Source organism: Carassius gibelio, chromosome B16 (genome assembly GCF_023724105.1).
Source record: "Carassius gibelio isolate Cgi1373 ecotype wild population from Czech Republic chromosome B16, carGib1.2-hapl.c, whole genome shotgun sequence".
NCBI lineage: Eukaryota > Metazoa > Chordata > Actinopteri > Cypriniformes > Cyprinidae > Carassius > Carassius gibelio.
Genome location: NC_068411.1, coordinates 17,409,564 through 17,432,934, shown reverse-complemented (window position 1 = coordinate 17,432,934; position 23,371 = coordinate 17,409,564). Strand labels below are relative to the sequence as shown.

Here is a 23,371-nt window from a genome sequence, read left to right as displayed (position 1 = left end):
ATTCTCATTTCACACTGGCACACATTGCATTTCATTATACTTTTAATCACTTTTAAACAGTGATTTGTGAACATTTCGTTCAGCACAGGGTATATTAAAAGGTAACAATAAATCAGTTAAATCGAATTTCTGTCTGCATTTCTTTCTGTCTTGTGAAATCCTGGTTCCGCCCAACTTCTAGATTCAGCAGGAGTAAACCAGTTCAACCGGATTCATTTAAAAGATTTATAAGAGCAATGTATTCACAAATCAGACACTACTTCTTACCAATGACTTTTACTTAAAAAAAATAAATAAATAAATATATATATATATATATATATATATATATATATATATATATATATATATATATATATATATATAAATGTATATTTTTCATTGTTGAAAAAGTGGAGATAACACCTGAGAACATGAAATTGATAGGCTACAGATGATTTGATAAATTTGATGTGTATACATTTATTGTTGTGATTTTACATAGCTTGCATTAAAAGTTCATGAAGTAGAGCTTTTTTAAATGTTCTTTTTAGGCATCATATTCCCAGAATAGCAATGTTTTCATCAATCAGTGTAGAAGTTGTTTCATAAATAGTCCATAAAATCCTTAAATTAATTTAAATATTCCACTGGGCCATAACATGTCAGTGTATGCAAGACAAGAGGTAGAATATCAAGCTCTTTTTCAGATTTGTTTTCAGTGCTTCAAAGTTGCAGAATGTGTGTGAGCATGAGGGTCCGTGCATCAAACTTATTTACATATAGAGCAACTGTATTAATGCATTATTCAGCAACATTGCTACTGATTCAAAGCCATTAGCTAGCATTCCAAAGCACTTCTAAACAATTGACAACGGCAATTATTCCTTCAGATGTACATCTATTTCCCAGTACAACAAAGTAGATACACCAGAAGCTGTCTTTCCAAAGTATCATTCCCAAACTGTCCGGAACATTGTAAAATCCTTGAACATATCAGTTTGACTTGATTCATTGTCTCACTTCCAATGAGTGTTCAGTATTCATTGGTATCACTCAATGTCAGTCCCAATTTCCTGCAATAGTTCGAAATTACAGTATGCTTACTGCCAGAGAATCTTCTGTATTTTAAAATCCAAAATCTCAAACTTGCATTAGTGGTACCTAGTTTTGTCACAAGCATGTTTGTGTATCTGTGTGTATTTGGTGTTCAATCAAAAAGAGAAAACAAGCCTGCTTGATGCATGCAGAGGCATTCTAGGAAAGTATTACACAGGCTGGGAAGCTAGTCTGCCATGAGAGACAGACAGATGCAAAAGATCAAACTCCACTTGAATTATCTTAGTTGTTTTAGAAAAAACATGCACTTCTACCAAAAAAAAAAAAAAAAAAAAAAAAAAAAAAAAAAAGAGTATCAACCTCAGCTGATGCAGCTTCTCGGATAATGTTTGAATTAATTAGCTACACTTTGCAAGATGGTCAATTAGTGAAAAGAGTTTAGTGAAAAGCGTTCAGTGGCTCGTTACAAAAGAGTTAAAACCACATTTGAGTGTGTGTGGTCATGCATTTTATTGCATGTGTATGTTTGCAGGGCCGTAACCATCACAGACAACCACAGTCCAAAATTTAGAAATTGCCAATTGTCCCTCACCAGATTTGATATTCTTTACGTTGCTGTGTTTGTTGTTAGGATCACAAAACATTTTAAATCATTTTAGGCTGGTCTGCCTCAATGGTCTGACAGCTCTCATCAGAGTCAAAATGATTGAGATGACCTTTCAAAACCAAGAAGGCAGGCTTTACGAACATGAATTCCAGCTTGATGCTTCCGTGTTTGACAGTGGAAGAATGTGAGGTAAGATGTAAGAAGTTAACCATATGCTAACTGACAACTGTTACAAAATATTAAATGTCTGACAATGATATCCAATTATATGCAAACGACTCAAATTTATTTGTTACATTTAACCATTTTGAATTGAAAATGTAGGCTGAATAATTTGTTATTCAAATTATAATTTAATGCATAATTGACTGACAAGATATGAAATTATTTTATATTTTCGAAATATTAGACATACACAAAAAACTGTATGTGTACCTATTTTAAATTCACAGTCTATTAAGTGATATAATAAGTCAAACTGAATGGATACTTTCCAAATACTTTTATCCTGCCTCTTTTACTGTTCTTTTTATTTTTGTGTATTCCCTTAAATCCATTTAAATCCTTTAATTAAATGAATTCCCCCCAAGTTAACTATATTGTTACAGCCAAACAAAAGGTTGAATGTTTGTTGTTACATGAGTGCACTGTAATGAGCTGTGAAGACAAGAAACCGTTTTAGAGGAGCTGCATTCTTTCCATATACATTTAAACAGTGAGCGAGAAATAAGCACTAGATGGAGCAAAAAATACACGGAAATTCAAAACAAAAGGACCGGAGTTTGGCAGGCACAGAGAGCAGAGGGTCTGACGGGTTAAACTCTGTTATATCGGGTGTAGTGTTTGGTCTTTATTATGGAAAGAACAGATAAAACCTTCCCCAATGATACATATACTGTTTTTCAAACAGCATATTCATCTGCTTCACATCATCCCTTCAGCAAGAGAAATTCCTCATCTCAGATCTGTCATTTTTTCCTCAGATTTTCTCTGCCCCCTTTCTTGAATCCAGATGTGATTTATTCCAGAATCCTTCGCCCAATATCAGAGGGCAGATTCTGGGTAAAAAGCTCCTGATGATCCGTGCGACGGTGGGTGGAGTCGGCGCAGTGATGCGACGGATGTCGAGCTGAGGTCTCCGCAGCTACGCAGGTGGATTCCCCCAGCCCTTACAGGGTCATCATCATGGCGGTGGGCAGTATGGCGACTGTCACTAAGGGAGTGATGGTGTCCACGGCAGTGATGATGGATGTGCTGCTGCTGCTGCCCCCTGCTGGCCCCCAGAGAGTTACGAAGTACCTTCATAGAAACATGTAATGGGTTATTTTGTAGTCTCTTTAATACAAGCCTTGTCACTCGGTGGTCCTCTTTGAAAATCCTCTCGGGCATCCAAGTGCAGCTCTTATCTCTTTGGTTGGGGAAACATCAAACTCTCTAAAACTGTTCACTAAACTTAGGATTACATATCATATTTGAAATCATCAAAGAAATCTGCCAACATCCGTGTCCTTTGCTCAGATAGTGTTATAAAAAGCTTATATCTCAGGCTAGATCAGCCAGTGTGCATGCGCATTCCTAAGAGCACGTCTCAGATTGCTGACTGTTTCTACAGCAACCGGGACTTCTAACGGTAGGTGCAGTGACACGCTGACTTTACCGATTAGCGATTGGCTCGTTCATTCAGAAGGCGGGGCTTCCTGCGATTATGCGGCCATATTGAGTGTTGCATTTTTCCCCATTCAAAACTATACAAGTGACATGTCTTGGGTATTCTATAGTCTCAGATTGTACTACACAGAATTCTAGCTGAACTAAATGATTTCATTTATGGTGTTGGCAATGTTTTACCTGTTCTAATGACAGACCTCCATCACCTGCTGTCCTCTTTTTAGTCCCCTGAGTACAGTTTGCGGTATGCTCAGTTGCAGGTGCTAAATTACGTTTGGATCTCTGCAGAAAACGTTGCACTAAAACTTTGGTGACCTGTAATTGAAATGGAAAATGTGTGTTTTTTATATATATATATATATATATATATATATATATATATATATATATATATATATATATATATGTATATGTTTGTGTGTATATAATATATATGTGTGTATGTATATACACACACACACATTTATACATTTAACATTATTAATATTGGGAAGAAAAGGGGGGTTGACAGATTTTGGGGTCCTAGGCATCAAAAAGACTAACCTTGAGGTCTCCAAGTGAGCGTGCACAGTCTTTGGGTAAACGCAGCGAGGTGGCTGGGACTTGTTTTGAGGGCAGCCGACTACTTATAGCCTTAATGCTGCCTTTTCTGGGCAGGGAAGCAGGAAGTGCCAGAGAGGAGCGAGGCAGCAAACCAGCTCCAGACGATACTCCTACGCCACAAAAGTAATACAAACAAACCAAATTATTCAAATATAGTGTGAAGGGAAACAGATTATTAAAAATAAATGTATAAAATAATGATTTTATTATTATTAGTATGTTATTAAAGTTTTAATTAAGGATTTGTTTCAAATTAGCTTTTATATTGACATTTTTGTTTTATGTTAGTTTATTCAAGTTTGAGTTATGTTAAGTCATTTTGTCATTTTTATTAGTTTTAACTTTTCAATTAATTGTTCTTTTTAAACTAAAACATATGGTTGTTTGTAAGTTTGGTTTCTTCCAACCAAAGAGTTTGACATACTTGACCACATTTTATTCTAATCACTGTTCTCGTGTTTAGGTATGATAGCTTTTTTGTCCAACTTCCTCCTTACTATCTCATTGTGACTGAATGGGTCGAGTTACTAAACAAGAGTTTTTTGACATATAAATGTGGGTGGTCATGCAAAATAGTTTACAATGTACATTTATTATGTGTTACCATGATTACAACATTTTTTAAATGTAAAATAAAGCTGTATATAAACTAAATGAAAATTCTACTAAATTAAATAAGTTTAAGATGAAGCAATAAATAAATTATGGTTTATATAAACCATATATGGTTTTCCTGTTCCAGGTATCATTTTTTTGGGTCATTCTGTTAATCCTATGTTCCTCCCAATTCCCTCGTTATCCTGTGTATTTAAGCCCCAGTCTGGGTGTGTGTTGGATTTAATAAATGAAGTTTTGTTCCTTCCGGCAGCATATCGTGACATAACAACATTATTAAATTTCAACTCAATTAAAAATATCAACTGAAAATATAAAATATAAAAATAAAATAATTTGTTTATATATATATATATATATATATATATATATATATATATATATATAAAACTATAATAGTACAAAATAAAACTTAATATCACTGTGTTCCTATATAGAAACATCTCTGTGTTTTGAGAGTGCTAACTCTTACCTGTTTCTGATGAGGTCTGCGATCCCCCCTCACTGACTCCTTTATTGCCTCCTGAGAGACTGAAATCCCCTGAGAAGAGAAGAGCACAAACACGTTATCGTCAAAGAAAACTAATTCATGTTTTCACATAAATCCCAGACAATTGTAATCTGTTACATATGCATGTTCATACCTGTGTCAGTTGAAGAGCTGAGTCCTGGTTCACTGTGTGACCTCATGAGAGGTAAGAAGCTGTCGCTGTCTTTTCTATCACGTCCAATTTGCTCACGGAAACCTGGCCGGGGAAAGAGTACTGGTACTGCGTGGTCCGGCCGTTCTTGAGCAGGACCCGTTGGGGCTGTGGTAGATGGGTTACTAAATGCAGATGAGGAGTCCCGTCGGGAAGGTGTGCAGGGCCGAACTCGGATTTCTGGGATAGAGGAATGTTGAGATCCTGCTAGGAACTCCAACTGAGAGCAGCTACTTGCCAACAGAGCCTGACGCCTCAACACTGGAGACCTGTGGAGGAAATTATGAAAGAACTTTACAGCTAAAGGTGATTTTATTTAACCATTATATTAATTATTTTAAAAGATTATTTATAATTCTCTAGCTGAGCTTCCTGCATGGTAAAGACTTACGATTACTGAGGTATGTTTTACAAGGATATATAGCCAAAGCATGATACCAGAATTGAATTTAGCAGGTGATGACGTGATGCACTAAATGTTCTAATTGCACTGGTGTAACTGTACGTCAAAGGTTTAAAGACTCAACTTTTTCCCACCTGTAGGTAGAGGTGTTGTACGTGCTCGGGGAGGAGCAGGAGTTCGATCTCTCGCCTCGGAAACAACGTCTTCTGGAAGGAGCCACCATTCCCTCAGGATGTTGTGTGGAAGAACGGAAGCTGGCGTACTCTGCCCCCTCCCCTCCCTCACTGCCCCCCCGAGGCCGGGACCGCATACCAACACCCACTTCCATGAGGCAGGAGTCCTCAGATGGGGAGCTGTCATCTGGAATATCCACAATCTCAGACATCAACAGAGAGCCACTGTCCATTGACACTAAGAGAGAGGATATATAAAATGTACACATGTACACATAGTTTGGTGATTTAATAATGTTCATACACACTTGGCACTCCCGTAATGTAGGATGTTACATAGAATGTCTGTATATAGGTGATCACGAGACGCAATTGAAGCGCACATTAAAACTGACTTACTAAAATGTATCTTAAAGGGATAGCTCACCCAAAAATGGTCAATTCTACTATCATTTACTCACTTTCAAGTAGTTCAGTTGTACAGTTTTTGATGACAGAATTTTCATTTTTGGGTGACCTGTGCCTTTAACAGCAGGTGGAAACAGGCCTGTTTGCTAAAGGATGAACAGAAAAGAGGCGAGACTCACCTTCACCACTGAATGCTATGGATGTTCCCCTCTCTCCAGACAGCTCATTGGCTTGAGTGTCATACACTGTGGCCTACGAACAGTGAGAGTTAGTACATGAGCACAGTATTACAAAAATGACGATGATTACAATTCTTTAAAAAATGATGCAAAGCATGATACCATGAAAGAAACTAATAATTTTAATCAGCTAGGATGCATTATACTGATCAAAACTGAGAGTAAGACCTTCATAATGTTATAAAAGATTTCTACATTAGAACGATTTCTGAAGGATCGTGAGACACTGAAGACTGGCGTAAAGAAAATTTCAGCCTTGGCAAGACAGCAATAAATTATATTTTAATAATATCTCATAATATTAATATTTAAACTGTTCTTTTTTTATCCAGTTATTGTAGCATCAGATTTTTTTCTTTTTTTAAAGGTTTGAATCAGAAGTTATGAAAACACATTACACACTGGCTGTAATAATAATTCAAATAAAAATATAATATTATATATATAATTAAATTATTGTTGTTGTTTTAAAAAAATAATAATGATAAAATATAATTATTTTCTATAAATACTGAATTTAATTTTCGGTTCAAACAATGCATCTTTACTCCCCTCGATGCATGCAGGTACCTGACTGGGAGCCCTTTGACCCATCACTGCCTCGTAAGGAGGAGGGCAATCCGTTGGGTACAGAGGCACTGGACTCTCCATTGATCCATTATATGTGACACTGCAGGCACACATAGGAAAATGAAATTATAATCAAAATAAAAGGCATGACAGAAGAAGCGCAGTTCAAATGAACAGATGCATAGAAGAATAAAAATGATAAAAATGATAAGAAAAAGAGATTGAGTACAAATATTACAAGAACATTTAACAACACTGAGAAGACGTCATCCGAACAATACTCTGTCAGAGCATCTCTAGTAGCTAAGTGACCTTACTAAACATACTAAATACTAAAAGGCTTTCACCCAAAAATAAAAACTAGCCTATGTTTTACTCAACCTCAAAGCATCCTACAGTAGGTGTATAAGACTTTCTTCTTTCAGACGAATCCTATCAAGAGTTATTCCTGCTCTTTCTAGCATTAGAATTACATGGCCGGGTTTTTTTTTCAGTAGTCAAACAAAGTGCATCCATCCATGCTAAAACATGCCTCACATGGCTCCAGGGGGTGAATAAAGGCCTCCTGTTGCAAATCGATGCATTTTTGTAAGAAGAATTCCCTTTTTTTTTTAAATATAAATACTTTTTGTCAAACATTATCTGCAGTAACAACTTGCATTGTTTGACATTTAGAGGAAGTTAGAGAAAAGTGTTTATAACGTTTTAAATATGGATATTTTTCTTGCAAAAACACAGTTATTTGCAATAGGAGGTTTTTATTCACCCCCTGGAGCCACGTGAGGCACGTTATATTACATTCTGCCATTCTAATGCTTGGAAGAGCAAGGATAATATTTAATATAACTTGGATTAGATTCATCTGAGAGAAGAAAGATACATACCGTATTTTTCGAACTACAAGTGGCACCTGAGTATAAGTCGCATCCGTCCAAAAATACATCATGACGAGGAAAAAAACATATATAAATATGTGTTTTCACCTCTGTGCATCGGTCTCAGAGCTGCAGGTGTATTCAGGAGGGTAGTACGGTGGTGGTGGAATGGGTGGAACAAACTCCTCAAAGTCCATCATGTTACTGAGAAATGCATCCTGAGGAGTGGTGCATTCTGGGTTTACAGAGCGAGAGCGATGAGGAGCCAGCTACAACAAACAGAATGGGATGAGATAAAGGGTCATGAGTCTATCTAAGCACTGTAACATTTGAGTGAAAAATACAGCTATTAAAAAAAGTGTTTTAGTGCAAAGCTTTTGTGCATTTTGTCTCACTAGATGCAGTAGGTCCAGAGAGAATATGTGAATGCTGCAGGTGACCGTGGACAGAGTGCAGATAATAGTAGAGAGAATACTAAGACCACAGGCACTGAACAGCAGATCCTGCACATACATATAATATCATGGTTAAAGTCAAACTTATTAAGTTTGTTTTGGGGGCCTGGGACCATCCCAAACACCCTATAAGGGTTGACGGACCCCACCTTGAGCCGGTGACGCACAGAGTGGCAGTCTGAATGTCGGTAGAGGAGTAGTGCCTCATCTTCTGTTATAGAACATTTCTGCTTGGGGTCACAGCAAAGACACAGATGACTGTGCACCTGCAACAAGCACACAGATAAGATTTGATTAGTAGAGGAGAGAAGAGAAGAGAAGAGAAGAGAAGAGAAGAGAAGAGAAGAGAAGAGAAGAGAAGAGAAGAGAAGAGAAGAGAAGAGAAGAGAAGAGAAGAGAAGAGAAGAGAAGAGAAGAGAAGAGAAGAGAAGAGAAGGTACCTGACAGGTAACATAAGATTTGACCATCTGTGCATTCTGACATGAGAGCATGGAACCAGCCAGACTGAGAATCACACACACTGCAGACAGCAGCATGAAGAGCGACACCTGGATGAAACAAAAACAGCATCACTGCAAAAACTAAAAGGAGCGGACAAAAGCACAAATGCAGACAAGTACTGTCAAGATGATATAGATACGCACGACGAGAGTGAAGGGCCTCCTCCATGATATCACACCAACTACTCCGGATGCCACAACCTGTAAAAAAAAAAAAAAAAAAAAATGTAGATGTATTTTCTTCATGCAAATCTACATAAGATGGCTTTAGAGCAAAAGTTGTATCAAACATTTTTATATTGCTTTCATGGTGCTTTTTAGCCATTTTGGAGTTTGATTATATCTATCTATCTATCTATATATATAGATATGGATAGATATATTATAGATATATTATAATAAATAGATTATTTTAAGAACACACACACATACACACACACACACACACACACACACACACATATATATATACATATATATATATATATATATATATATATATATATATATCAACATTTAATGAAAACTGTTTGGTTTGCAACTTTCTTAAAAATATCTTCTTTTGGATTCCACGAAAGAAAGATATTTATACGTTTTTTTTGGTTGTATGATTTTTACCAAGATTCTTCTGTGAACAATCCCTTATCCAACCCCACCCGACCCCATCCCATTTATATAACTTTTTTCTTTTAAATGTACTTAGATATTTATTTCTATATATTTAAATTGCCCTGTGGGATTGATAGCAGAGATTAAATACAGCATGTTCCACTGCAGGACACATCATGCCAATATTTATATATTCAAATAACGATCCCAGAAACTTACAAAGAAGCCAGCCCAGAAAGGACAGGACTGTCTGACACGGGGTGATGAGGTGAAGGCGAGGCTTGTGAAGCTGAAAGCAAGCACCATGGCCCCCAGTGCAAGGTGACACAAGCCCAGGTACAGCAGCACGCGCGCACTGGTCCGCCCAGACATCCTTCTGCGACTACCGGACAGGGCTCGAGACCCCGACATCGAGGCCACGCTGCTGGAGTCCGACGGTGAGGGCATGGTGGCTACTGAAACGCTTCCTAAATTATGGGACTATGTGTTTAATATGTGAAGAAGACAATCCTTTAAATACGCCGTTAGGGTCTATATCACATCCACAGCTGTTAAAACTCAACTTATGTTGTGTCAACACTTATTCTTGGCGTTGTACATCTGCATTCTCCGATATCCCTTGATGTGGCTTGCTCCACAGCCCACCTGCCGTCTCTCTCTCCCCATCCCCGCGGCATTGCGGTACCCAGAGCCTTCAGCAGGCCGCGCGGAGCGGAGCAGTTTCGGCCTTCTAGCTACTCGAAGAGGAAAACACAATACGAGTCCTGCTCACATCGAAGTGTATCTTCACCGGGTATCCACTAGAGAGCCTCGCAGCCCCCACCTGAACTCGGAAAACACGTCTCATGAAGCACAACGGTGTCGGGAGAGAAAAGGGAAGAGTCGACACAAAGGGAAATGAAAGCAGGCGCGCGGAGGCAGTTTGTTGTGAACAGCTCGCTATGTTGCTTCCGTGATGCATCCGTTTGTTTTGAATAATAATTATAAAGCCACGATATTCCCTTTGAGAGCATTTTATCCTAGGTTCAGTCTCCCCCTTTTCCTCCCCGCAGTCACGAGGACTCTCATCCCGTCCGTATCCCGGACATGAGCATCACTACGTAATCGCGCCAGACTTGAATAGTCTTTGCTTACGTGTGTTATTCACACACATATATACTTTGCGCCATGTAAACGTTGTCCGAGGCAATTTCAGCGGGACTTCGTTTCAGTAAGATAAAATATGCAGCGCATTATGGTAGCACGTGTCCGTAAAATTTGTTCAATGCGGCACCGCATTCACCCAGAGCGAGGTGCTGATGCTGCACTGGGTGGGCGGTTGCTTGGCAACCTTCTCCGACAGTCACAACTGTTGGCGACCTTTCCGCGCATGCGCAGTATACACCGCTTCGCTTTTTATCATTTTACGTTCATTTTGCAGACGCTTTTATCCGCATGAAATGTGAAACGTGGTTTGCGTCAACGTTCAAAATAGTGAAAGAAAAGGAAAAAGTAAAAGCAGAGATAAGTGTTACTGCCACAAATAAAATAAAAAACACTATAAATATGAGATTTTGAACATTATTTACTTTATTAAAAGAATATCATTGTACAAATTCTGAGAAATATGCTGTGGAGAAGAATATAGAAATGTGTATTAAGGCAGGAAGACAGAAACTTCATGCAAAATTTATATTATTTCTGACCATAATCCCTTTTGTAGAAACACACTGTGAATTTTCAATAGAACATTATTATAATCCCAACCATAATCCATCAATTATTTTCTCATCTAACATCCTAAAATCTCTCATCCATACTTTAGAGTCCAAAGTCTTTCAAATTGAAGTTGTTCACCTTTTATAGCAATAAACATTAAAACCATTTGTCAAAAAGTGCTGATTAGCCATCAAACTGGACTATATATTTCCCTTGAAATTCATTCAGTAGGTACTTGTTATCCAATTTGACGAAGCAAAACTTGTGCGAACCAACATTGTCTCAACTATAGCTAAGTCAGTTTCTGTTGCGTAGTGCGAAAATATAAACATGAAGTAAAAAAAAAAAAACTAACTGCATGAAGGTTGTACCCTGTGTCAGATCTCGTATCATGTATTTCATATCTTACTAGTGCCGTCATACTTTGAAACCACTTCCTATTAGCATTCCATGTTCACTTTGCAAATGATTCCCTGGCATTAACACTGCGAGATTACTGTATGTGATTGTGTGTGTTTGTGTGTAGTGAGACCATCCTCTGGATAAAAGCATATCTAAAGAAGAAGACATTTGGATGACTTTTTCTCTGTGCTGGTAATTTTAACCTCACGATCAGTGGGAGCCTGTAAAAACAGCAAATACAAGTAATGTAATATAATGTCTGCAGCCTGGTAGATTTGTTACTGATCTTGTTAACTTAGTCTTTAGATCTGTCTGAGATAGATATAGATATATATATATAGATATATATAGATAGATAGATATAGATATATATGTCATGTGATACCAGTCAAGATAAAACTACAAATAAGAACAGCTGAATCACTTGAGTACATAGAAACTCAAGAGTGATTGTGTGTTTCGCCATTAAACATGCAGACAATAAACATCGATATTCATTTTATGTATCACACACTGGAAACTCACCGGCTTCTTATTTGACATCAGCAAAATGTCTCGTGCAAGAGCAGCAAAAGACTATGGAAAGAAAGTTAATTTAAAAGTAGACAAACTACATAAAATTTAACATACTGAAATGCAAAGATTTACATTTACGGTACATGAAGTCATTTAGCAGACGCTTTTATCTAAAGCGACTTACAAATGAGGACAATGGAAGCAATCAAAATACAACAAAAAGAGCAATGATAAGTGCTAGAACAAGAAAACAGATAGAATAGAAAAAGAATAGAGCAAGTTAGTGTTAGAGTGTTTTTTTATAATTGTATAATAAATTAAAAGAAAATAGAATACAAAAAGATTAGAAAGGTAGTTCGATTTTTTTTTTTAAAGAATAGAATTAGAATAGTGAGTGCTAAGGTTAGATTTACTTTACATATTGTTTTCATTGTTAACTGTATTTATGTTTTTATTATTAACATTCTGGAAACTCATAACATTCTGAAACTCATAAAACATCTCAATATCAAAACAATCATTACTAAGAATACAAGACTAATACAGATAACTGTATGACAGACAAAGATCAACTGTGACTATAAATTAACGATACGGAGCTAGACAAACTAGAATACTGCATTTCTTTGTTCATACCTCCTCAACGTTGATGCTCGATTTTGCACTAGTCTCGAAGAATCGAATACCATGTTCCTTTGCGAGCTATAATAAATGGAAAAAAGAGAGAATCACTTTTTTTTAAAGAAAATAATTTAAGTTTGTTTTAAGCTGAAAAAAAAAACATCTACAGGTGCATCTCAATAAATTATCATTTATTTCAGTAATTCAACTCAAATTGTGAAAGTATGTTCATTTACTGTACATGTACTCAATACTTTGTAGGGGCTTCTTTTGCTTTAATTACTGCCTCCATTCGTCGTGGCATGGAGGTGATCATTTTGCAGCACTGCTGAGGTGGTATGGAAGCCCAGGTTTCTTTGACAGTGACCTTCAGCTCATCTGCATTTTTTGGTCTCATTTCCCATTTTCCTCTTGACAACACCCGATAGATTTTCTTTGAGGTTCAGGTCTGGTGAGTTTACTGCCCAGTCAAGCACACCAACACCATGGTCATTTAAACAACTTTTAGTGCTTTTGGCAGTGTAGGCAGGTGCCAAATCCTGCTGGAAAATAAAATCAGCATCTTCAAAAAGCTGGTCAGCAGAAGGAAGCATGAAATGCTCCAAAATTTCTTGGTAAATGGGTGCAGTGACTATGGTTTTCAAAAAATACAATGGAACATCACCAGTAGATGACATTGAACCCTAAATCATCACAGACTGTGAAAACTCAACACTGGACTTCAAGCAGCTTGGGCTATGAGCTTCTCCACCCTTCCTCCAGACTCTAGGACCTTGGTTTCCAAATGAAATACAAATTTTGCTCTCATCAGAAAACAGGACTTTAAACCACTGGGCAATAGTCCAGTTCTTCTTCTCCTTAGCCCAGGTAAGATGCCTCTGATGTTGTCTGTGGTTCAGCAAATTCCTTGACACGTCTGTGTGTGGTGGCTCTTGATGCCTTGACCCCAGCCTCAGTCCATTCCTTGTTCACTCAAAGTTGATTTTGCTTGACAATCCTCATAAGGCTGCGGTTTTCTCGGTTGGTTGTGAAACCTTTTTTCCCCACACTTTTTCCTTCCGCTCAACTTTCTGTTAAAGATACAATTTGTAAGATATTTGAGGTAAAATATTCAAAAACCACTAGGCTAGTGTTATATATTTTGTCCAGCTGATTACTAACAATATCTCTAATGTATTCAACTACTTGTAAATCATGAGAAAATTCCCATTTTAAACAGTGACACGGGGCAGTGCAGTCACCTGTCAATGACATAAGTTACCCTTTGTTACCGCCTTTACTGATGTAGAAACAACATGACAAAAGTGTCATGAATAAATTCGGAAGTAGTGTCTAGTGTCCAGCAAACCACTAGCTTGCTTTAAGCAGTTCCTTATTTACTTCTTGCACTTTTTATGGTGGATTGTGTTACTTATTTATGGAACATAATTGGTGTTTACCGTCTGCCACTGGTTCAGTCTACAAGGACAGCTCCCGTAAACGTAAGCGTATGGGCCAACCAAACGACCCAAGAAGAGTTTGGGACAAGAGGAGAGAAAGAGCAAGGATCAATATCGGTGTTGCATTTTCTAGATGGAGAGAGCTTCGCGACAAACTTCAACTAGAAAGAGATGCAAATCTCACTTGTGTTTTACTCGACAGGTGAGTTGTTTTTATTCGTGTCTTTACAGAAAACGTATGCTATTATAATGATCATCAAGATTAGTATTATGGGGCATACGGGCCAAATGCGGGGCATCGAGTTTCTAGACCCATGCGAGGACACATCTGATCCATAATCTGATCGCGTCTTTGCATTAATCTACTTACACAAATCGTTGAACTCACGTTTACTATGTATGCCCAATTATTGTGTTTGAATGCACATGAGTGCATATATTTTAACAAGTGGTTATCGTTTGCATATCATCTGACTAAACAGTAATCAATTAAATCCATCATTTATCTTTCCATCTGATTGATGGCCGTCAGGGGTTGAGTAGAAGACAACAAATCCCATCATTCCATGCGTCATCGAACCACGCGATTGTTATTGTTTTGGTAGTGCGCCCTCTAGTGGCAGGTCTTACAACCTGTACCTTAACCATGCTTGGATACAGCACTCTGTGAACAGCCAGCTTTTTTGGCAATGAATGTTTGTGGCTTACCCTCCTTATGAAGGGTGTCAATGACTGTCTTCTGGACAACTGTCAGGTCAGATCAGATATTCCCCATGATTGTGTAGCTTAGTGAACCAAACTGAGAGACCATTTTGAAGGCTCAGGAAACCTTTTATTAGCTGATTGGCATTCACCATATTCCAATTTGTTGTGAATTGGTGGGTTTTCGTTAAATGTGAGCCAAAATCATCACAATTAAAAGAACCAAAGACTTAAACTACTTTAGTCGGTGTGCATTGAATTTATTTAATACAGGAGTTTCACAATTTGAGTTGAATTACTGAAATGAACTTATCCAAGACATTCTAATTTTTGAGATGCACCTGTATGTAGTATAAAAATTAACTAATTTCACATATGTAGTGATGCTGTAAATAACACACTATAAATAAATTGACTGAAAGCTATTCCTAGAACCAATAAAACACCTTTAATGTACCTGGTCAGCTCTTACCTTCTCACCTATCTCCTTTGACACTTTCCTTTTGGCCTCAATATCACACTTGTTACCCAGTAACATCCGACTTACACCTGCTGATGCATTCTGGGAAACAGAGCATAAAAATGCACTCACTTCCTCATGTTCTTCACAAACGAGACTGATAACAAAAGGACCCATTTGTATTTTCACTGCATCTCTTTTCTGGTAACCTGTGCAGGACCTACTTCCTATGGCATCTTATTAAGAACTGAAATTAACATTTAATAAAGCTTGTTTCATTTTATGCTTTTCTGGAGGTTGCAGAAAAATAGCTGATTGTAATCGTTCTATATGCAATATAGAATTGTTATTTTGTAAATAAAAGGGGGGAAAAAACTAAATCAATATACCGAACCTTTAAATTCAAATTCCCAAATGTTAGATTTTATTATGATGGTTTCCCTAAAAAAAAAAAAAAAAAAAAATGGGTCAAGCTGTCCAAACTAATAACTATGGGTATGGGATACAGAAATATGCTAAGGGTCATATGTCCACCTTTACTTGCAGGGACGTACTAATTCATTTAATCATCTACTGAATTACATTTCCTTTAAAAAAAAAAAAACTATAAATGACTAACAGTGTAACTGTAATTTTCCTTTTACGCTCTTACTTCTTTGATGCTCTTCATCCAGTTCTGAATATTTTCAAAGGATTTTTCATCAGTGATGTCATACACAAGGATGATGCCCTGAAACACGGGATCAGAATAATGCACCATTACCATCAAGACCTGCTTCAATAATGTTGAAATAATCTGGGTATCACAATAACCACATAAGTAAGTTTACAGATGGCTATAGGACCAAAAAGAATAGTCTGCATGTTTCTCGCCTCACCATAGCCCCTCTGTAGTATGCAGTAGTGATGGTCTTAAACCTCTCCTGTCCTGCTGTGTCCCTAGCAAATAAAACCAGTTGCATGCAGAACATATTTTAGCATCCAGAAAGCTTGTCAGTAAAAAAAAGTTTAATGTTTAATATATTTATTTTATAGCAGCTGGACTTTGCACTTCAGACTGTTATCGTGGACAAACGTAAATGACTTTATTGAATTGTCAAAAGGTCTGTGGGAAGTCTTAGCTAAAGTCAACTGGACTCCACCTTTGGCACATTTACACAGAGCTTTCTGTTTTAACAGTGAGTTGTCAAACAGAAATAGACAGTGAAGACGTTTTCTTTAGTACACAACACTGCCACTGTATTTACACAGACACTCTGTACATATGTAAAGAGTTTTCACTGAATAGACTTTAATAAAGCATAACTTTTAACTACTCTGATTTAACAAACATTTAAAAATTACTAATATATTTCATGTTAAATTTATAGTCAGCTGAAAAAAAAAAAATCATTACTTAAAATAAACTGTTACTGAAATGAAATATAAAATAAAAATAAAAACTTATTTCAATTAAGTTGGCAGAAAAAAATCTGGCAACATTTCTCATTTTAATTTAGTTTAGCTTGTTTAGTTTAGCTTTTAGTTCTTGAATCACTAAATCAGATTTTTTTTAAAATGACAAAACACAACAAAGTTATGATATTAACACAGAATACATATATTACAAAAAAAATAAAAATAATAATAATATATATATATATATATATATATATATATATATATATATATATATATATATATATATATATATATTTTTTTTTTTTTTTTTTTACCAGACTTGCAGTTTGACTTTCTTTCCCTCAACCTCAACGGTCTTCACTTTGAAGTCAATACCTAGGAAAAAGAAAAAGGGAAACGGATAAACCAGGAGGGGCAGGAAGGAAGGGTTAACATGTTTTAACCCCAAGAGGCATAATAAAAGTGGACTAATGAATGTCTGCTACATTCAGAAATACAAGAGCAGACATAATGAGACACATCCAATGCTCTGATGGTATAATAAACACCCTGGTTTGTTTTTCAGTGAATTAGATGGGAGGGAGGGAAGGGGTCTTTTGAAGATCTGGGTGAATGCACTAAATGCCATCCCTCCATCTGATGCAGAAAAGAAGGGCGTAGGTGGGGGAAGAGATTGCAAAATGAGATACAGAGAGGGGGCAGGCTGTGGCTGGCAGAAGTAAAGTAGCGCGAGAGGGCCGGAAATGCAATCAGGGAGGAGGATTCACAGAGCACAGGACTGATCGAGTTATACTGGGGCAGGCTGGAATGAGATGACGTTTAGACTAGTACTGACATGAACCAGCTCTTGGGTAGCACTTGTTTTACAAGCTAGAAACTTGGCAGAAGAGCGAAACGTCTAACCGTATCAAACAGTATTTGAAACCGGTTCATTCTGTTCACTTACCGATGGTTGATATGTACGTTGAATTAAAATCGTCCTCTGCAAAACGGATGATCAAGCAGGTCTTGCCAACACCACTATCGCCAATAAGCAATAATTTAAAAAGGAAGTCGTATTTCTTTGCCATTGTTCTTCACCTAGTTAATTCAGCAAGTTTCAGATGACTTTCCCCTCTATTTGTTCCTAACACTCAGTCATACGCACAGCCTTTTAAAATCCTTCCCTCTGATTAATGTCCTCCTCGTTTCAAACTTCATGGATTTTCTTTCCTTGGAAAACTGTCACCGGTGAACTTAATTTTTGCTTTTGTTGTCGCTGTGCTTCCAGGTACGAGATAAAAAAAAAAATCAACAAAAAGCAAAATGGTAAAAGTTTGCTCACAGCCCTTTGACGCGTCTGTTGGGAGCTTTTCACTGCGGATGCCACGCATTCGCCATTTCGGTCCGCACTGCGCTAGTTTTCTCTCCTGTACCGACAGACTTTCAGCATTCATCCATACATAGACAACAGCGGACTTTTGTTCTCCCTAAACTTTCCCTTGCCCGAGTTCCCAAAAGCTGACGTCGAGGGAGGGAGAGGTTTAATAAAACAGCGCCGAGTAGAACCGAGAAACGCGTCTGTCGACAGAGGGCGCCATTGACACACAACATGCTGAAATAAAGCACCCGTTGAACCCACAGCGTTTTCGGGGCTTTTTTGTAAGTCTGTTTATTTTATTTTATTGGAAGCAAGGTTTGTGACGTTGTCAAGACTTTATCTACCGTCCTGCAGACTTCATTCCAACACAACTGTCTGTAATTATCAAGTAGCCCTGAACACTTAGCTGATTCAGGGGTGTTTGATTGGGTTTGAAGCTGAAATCTGTAGGACGGTAGCTCTTCATGAGAAGGGCTGGAGACCACTGCTCTAAAGGCTTTCCCAAAATCTCTACATCACTTTTATAAATACTACTGAAAGCAATTGTTTCGCACACGTAGTGATGAATGAATTTGTAATGGACGTGCAAACTGGGCACGTTAGCAGAATTGGTTTAGTATTATTTATAAATAATAATAATAATAGGTTTAGCTATTTAACAGTATTTTGAATGGGCTTGTATTTATATATATATATATATATATATATATAGTTTTTGCTGAATAATATTTGTATTCAACGATGATAAACTCTGGCAATTATAATTAGCATATTGTGATAACAGTTCATTATTTTCCATAATGTAATGATAAAAATTAAACTTTCATATATTTTAGATTCATTGCACACCAACTGAAATATTTCAGGTCTTTTATTGTTTTAATACTGATGATTTTGGCATACAGCTCATGAAAACCCAAAATTCCTATCTCAAAAAATTAGCATATCATGAAAAGGTTCTCTAAACGAGCTATTAACCTAATCATCTGAATCAACTAATTAACTCTAAACACCTGCAAAAGATTCCTGAGGCTTTTAAAAAACTCCCAGCCTGGTTCATTACTCAAAACCACAATCGTGGGTAAGACTGCTGACCTGACTGCTGTCCAGAAGGCCATCATTGACACCCTCAAGCGAGAGGGTAACACACAGAAAGAAATTTCTGAATGAATAGGCTGATCCCAGAGTGCTGTATCAAGGCACCAGTGGGAAGTCTGTGGAAAGGAAAAAGTGTGGCAAAAAACGCTGCACAACGAGAAGAGGTGACCGGACCCCGAGGAAGATTGTGGAGAAGGACCGATTCCAGACCTTGGGGGACCTGTGGAAGCAGTGGACTGAGTCTGGAGTAGAAACATCCAGAGCCACCATGCACAGGCTTGTGCAGGAAATGGGCTGCAGAGAAGCAGCACTGGACTGTAGCTCAGTGGTCCAAAGTACTTTTTTCGGATGAAAGCAAACTTTGCATTTAATTCGGAAATCAAGGTGCCAGAGTCTGGAGGAAGACTGGGGAGAAGGAAATGCCAAAATGCCTGAAGTCCAGTGTCAAGTACCCACAGTCAGTGATGGTCTGGGGTGCCATGTCAGCTGCTGGTGTTGGTCCACTGTGTTTTATCAAGGGCAGGGTCAATGCAGCTAGCTATCAGGAGATTTTGGAGCACTTCATGCTTCCATCTGCTGAAAAGCTTTATGGACATGAAGATTTCGTTTTTCAGCACGACCTGGCACCTGCTCACAGTGCCAAAACCACTGGTAAATGGTTTACTGACCATTGTATTACTGTGCTCAATTGGCCTGCCAACTCTCCTGACCTGAACCCCAAAAATATTATAACACCAATATTATTATTCAATTATTGTAATATTATGTATTATACATTATAATAAACTAAATAATGGCTTCAGTGTTATCTGTAAGCATATATCGGTTATCTTTAAGGTTGAATATATTATTAGGTATGACGTCCGAGAGTTTAAATGCCTTTGAACATTCCTACATCCTTACAGACTGTCTAAGCTCAGTTCTTGGTAAATTAAGAAGAAAAGCTTTTATTAAAGTTAGTGAGGTATTTCCTGCCCCTGCTCTGGAGCCCCGTTCATATGCGCCGCGTGTTTCCGCCGCCCCCCCCTTTTCGGCTGCTGCTCCTCCGTCGCCAACATGCCTGTAAGTGCGTGCTAGTACAATCAAGTCCATTTAACACATAATCACGCATGGTGTGGGAATTAAAATCCATCGATTGACTACGGGAGGATTCCGTTTTTATGAATTTACCAGCCACGATATAATCATTTGATATGTTTTGTGTAATCAAGTAAGAAAAGAGCGAAGCGCGTGCCATGTGTTTAGGAACGACAAGATGGCCGCTTGCATATGTGTTAGAAACGCTTGGAAAGCCTCGCGCTTACCATGTAAATAAAACGCAGTCTTGATAATTTCGTTAATGTCGTGTAATTACATAATACCTTGAATATAATTATGTTCGAATGTGTAATATTGATCTGATATTCTTCTTATAGTTGGTTAGACGGAAAGTATGTCAAGAATTGAGTCGCCCTTTCTCGTGCATCCTTTGACAATCAGCTGATCAGCAATATCACCAGGCCCATGTAACTGTCACTTATGTAACATTTTCCGTAACTAAGTTGTTACGGTGTCTATAAGAGTGCTGTTATCGTTGTATTGAGTCAAAAATCGACCACAGACGAGATCTTGCAAATGTGATTGACACATCTCTCATCACTTTCAGCTCGCGAAGGACCTACTGCTGCCAACGCCAGAGGAGGAGAAGAGGAGACACAAGAAGAAGCGTCTCGTACAGAGTCCCAACTCTTATTTTATGGATGTCAAATGCCCAGGTAACATCTGCAGTGTAAACAAGCAGAGCTACTATGACACATTGGTTACAGAGCTGTCACAATTATTGGAGCACAAGACATTTTCAACGGCTTTTATTCTGAAAGTATTTTTTTTTTCCAACAGGTATTTTTAAAAATTCTTTAATAAGCATTTTAAGATGTAAAGCGAACCAACCAGATACAAGGTGAATCATCATACAAATTTAGATTTTAAGGAAAAACAATAAAGGAAAAAAAACTGTACTTTGCGGTAATAAGGGAATGAATACAATCACATGAAACGGTGTGCGTGACCTAATTGAAATAGATGAATTATAGTTTTATAAAAATGAATTTTAAGCATCAACCATTAAACATGAAATTATGTATATTTGTAAGATAATTTGAAATAATGTGGGTTGAAAAGTTGGGAAAAGTGTAAAGTGGGTTGACCGCTTTACCAAAAACGAAGAATTAAAGGTTTTTTCTCCCAAAAAATGTAAATTGTTTCCAAACCTGCAAAACTTTTGTTTATCTTTGGAAAACAAATTAAGAATTTTTTTTTTTTTTCTTTTTTTTTTAATTAAACCAGAGTTTCCTGTAACTACCACATTCAAGAAGTGGAAAGGTAGTAAGGACATTGTTAAAGTAGTCCATGTAACATCAGTGGTTCAAGCTTAACTTTATGAAGCTATGAGAAAGTGGGCAGGTATTGTTGTTGGTGCCTGGTGGTATTTAATGTACAGAGCCATAGTTCACTGACAAGCTAATTGCAGTTATGAACACATTGCGTAGCTTGTCAGTGTACTATGACTCTGTGTGTATTACATGCTGCTCCATCTGAAATCACTTGCTGGAGATTTATTGCTAATCGAAGAACTGGCTTTACTGACGAGATGCGCATGATAAATCGCATTTGATTTTTAGCATGACCCTAGCTATTGCATAAGAGTAAGTCTGAAACTTCTGACTATTCTCTCTTTGCAGGCTGTTATAAGATCACTACAGTGTTCAGTCACGCACAGACAGTGGTCTTGTGTGTAGGATGCTCTACAGTACTGTGCCAGCCCACCGGAGGAAAGGCCCGCCTCACAGAAGGTATCGCTTGTATACTTTGACACCAATGCGCATGACTTTAGAGGGATTGCCCAAAGCATAAAAGAACCTAGTTTCTCGAGAAATCCGTTCCCATGAGCTGGATCCCAAAGTGGGTATTTCTTCTTCCTATCAGCAGTCAGAACGTCACTCTAACACATTAAAATACAGCCTTCAGAAGATGACTAATGAATTCATGTTCTCGTGTGGGAGAAATATGGCTAGAAAGTGCTCTCACAGATCAAAGATACACATACATGGGCTTGTAAATGTGCCAATGCCATGGCAACACACCCACGCAGACCACCCTGGTGTTTCCCACTTGATCATTGTTCTCTTCTTGAGCTGAAGCCTTAAATATTAGGAATTTTTTTTTTTTTTTTTCCTAGGGTAGTATCAGTTGTATTGTTATCAGGGATACTTGCCTTCAGTCATAAAGATGCCATTAAACAGATATTAAAAATACACTGTCTTTGTTGTATTTACATTCATTTGAAGACGCAATGTTAAAGTATTGCAATATAAATAATGTTTAAAAACGTAATATACATTTCAGAAAAAATGTGCAATCGGTTAGTTAATTGTTTTTAATCTGCTGTTGTTCTTTTACATTTTTTCCATACAATTCAATTGTCTACTATTGTGTGGCAAAATCCAGAATAGATTTTAAACTGAATTCTAAAAGCCTGGTTCTTTGTCTCTTTTAACAGGATGCTCGTTCAGGAGAAAGCAGCACTAGTTTCTCATTAACCATTATGCAAGGATGAGGAAGACCACGGGAGGAGAGACAGGATTGGCCACTCCACAGGGATTTCAGTGACGCTGAGGCCATGTTTCTGATCTATAACGGGATGATGGAGATGAAAGCTAAACCGAGAAGAGTGCTAGAAAACTTAATGACAAAGTGCTGTCTGAACACAGAGTGTGTGAGGTGTATAATCACCAAACCTGTCTCTCTCTCCCTTTCTTACTTTAAATAAAGGTTGATTTTTCATTTATGTGTGTGTTGTGGTAGATAATTTACCAGCCTATCTGCATTATCACTGCCACATAAATATAGTTTGTGTCATGCTTGTCTTTTGTATAACTTAATTATATCACCAGGTAATAGAAATATTGCTCCTGAAATTCTTTTCAGCAGCCATTCAGCATTTTCAGTGTCGCATGACTTTTTGCAGAAATCATTCTAATATGCTGATTTGGTGCTCAAGAAACTTGTTTTCAAAGTTGATGGTGGCTGTGCTTAATATTTTTTTTTTTCAGAATATGTGACACTTCTTATAAAACATTCTTTGAACAAATTAAAAAAGAATTCAGCTGAATAAGAAATATTCATAAATATTCAAATGTCTTTACTGTCACTTTTAATGCATCCTTGCAGA

At 37.4% G+C, this 23,371-nt stretch overlaps 3 protein-coding genes across 4 annotated transcripts; 1 reads left to right on the top strand and 2 right to left on the bottom strand.

The window, feature by feature from the left end:
• Window positions 1-437: 437 nt before the first annotated feature.
• fam189b (family with sequence similarity 189 member B) lies at window positions 438-10,778 on the bottom strand. The gene is made up of 14 exons (XM_052577636.1): window positions 9,684-10,778; window positions 9,000-9,056; window positions 8,796-8,903; window positions 8,505-8,621; window positions 8,296-8,403; window positions 8,009-8,169; window positions 7,026-7,125; window positions 6,396-6,468; window positions 5,770-6,046; window positions 5,176-5,501; window positions 5,004-5,072; window positions 3,857-4,026; window positions 3,494-3,628; window positions 438-2,944 (listed from the first exon to the last, which is right to left on the bottom strand). Exons 1-14 carry the CDS (start codon window positions 9,909-9,911, stop codon window positions 2,690-2,692), a joined length of 2,184 nt encoding a protein of 727 aa, XP_052433596.1. The 5' UTR covers window positions 9,912-10,778; the 3' UTR covers window positions 438-2,689.
• Window positions 10,779-11,010: 232 nt separating this feature from the next.
• On the bottom strand, window positions 11,011-18,302 carry rab13 (RAB13, member RAS oncogene family). Its single transcript, XM_052578363.1, has 8 exons — window positions 17,650-18,302; window positions 17,018-17,078; window positions 16,181-16,241; window positions 15,955-16,032; window positions 15,315-15,404; window positions 12,717-12,782; window positions 12,090-12,140; window positions 11,011-11,785 (listed from the first exon to the last, which is right to left on the bottom strand). The coding sequence occupies exons 1-8, from the start codon at window positions 17,771-17,773 to the stop codon at window positions 11,717-11,719; spliced, it is 600 nt and encodes a 199-aa protein (XP_052434323.1). The 5' UTR covers window positions 17,774-18,302; the 3' UTR covers window positions 11,011-11,716.
• rps27.2 (ribosomal protein S27, isoform 2) lies at window positions 14,259-22,987 on the top strand. 2 transcript variants are annotated; one of them, XM_052578364.1, is made up of 4 exons: window positions 14,259-14,342; window positions 20,807-20,915; window positions 21,882-21,992; window positions 22,700-22,987. In XM_052578364.1, the coding sequence occupies exons 1-4, from the start codon at window positions 14,274-14,276 to the stop codon at window positions 22,726-22,728; spliced, it is 318 nt and encodes a 105-aa protein (XP_052434324.1). In that variant the 5' UTR covers window positions 14,259-14,273; the 3' UTR covers window positions 22,729-22,987. The 2 variants fall into 2 exon arrangements, with proteins under 2 accessions (XP_052434324.1, XP_052434325.1); XM_052578365.1 differs by lacking the exon at window positions 14,259-14,342 and adding an exon at window positions 20,103-20,223.
• The last annotated feature ends 384 nt before the right edge of the window (window positions 22,988-23,371 follow it).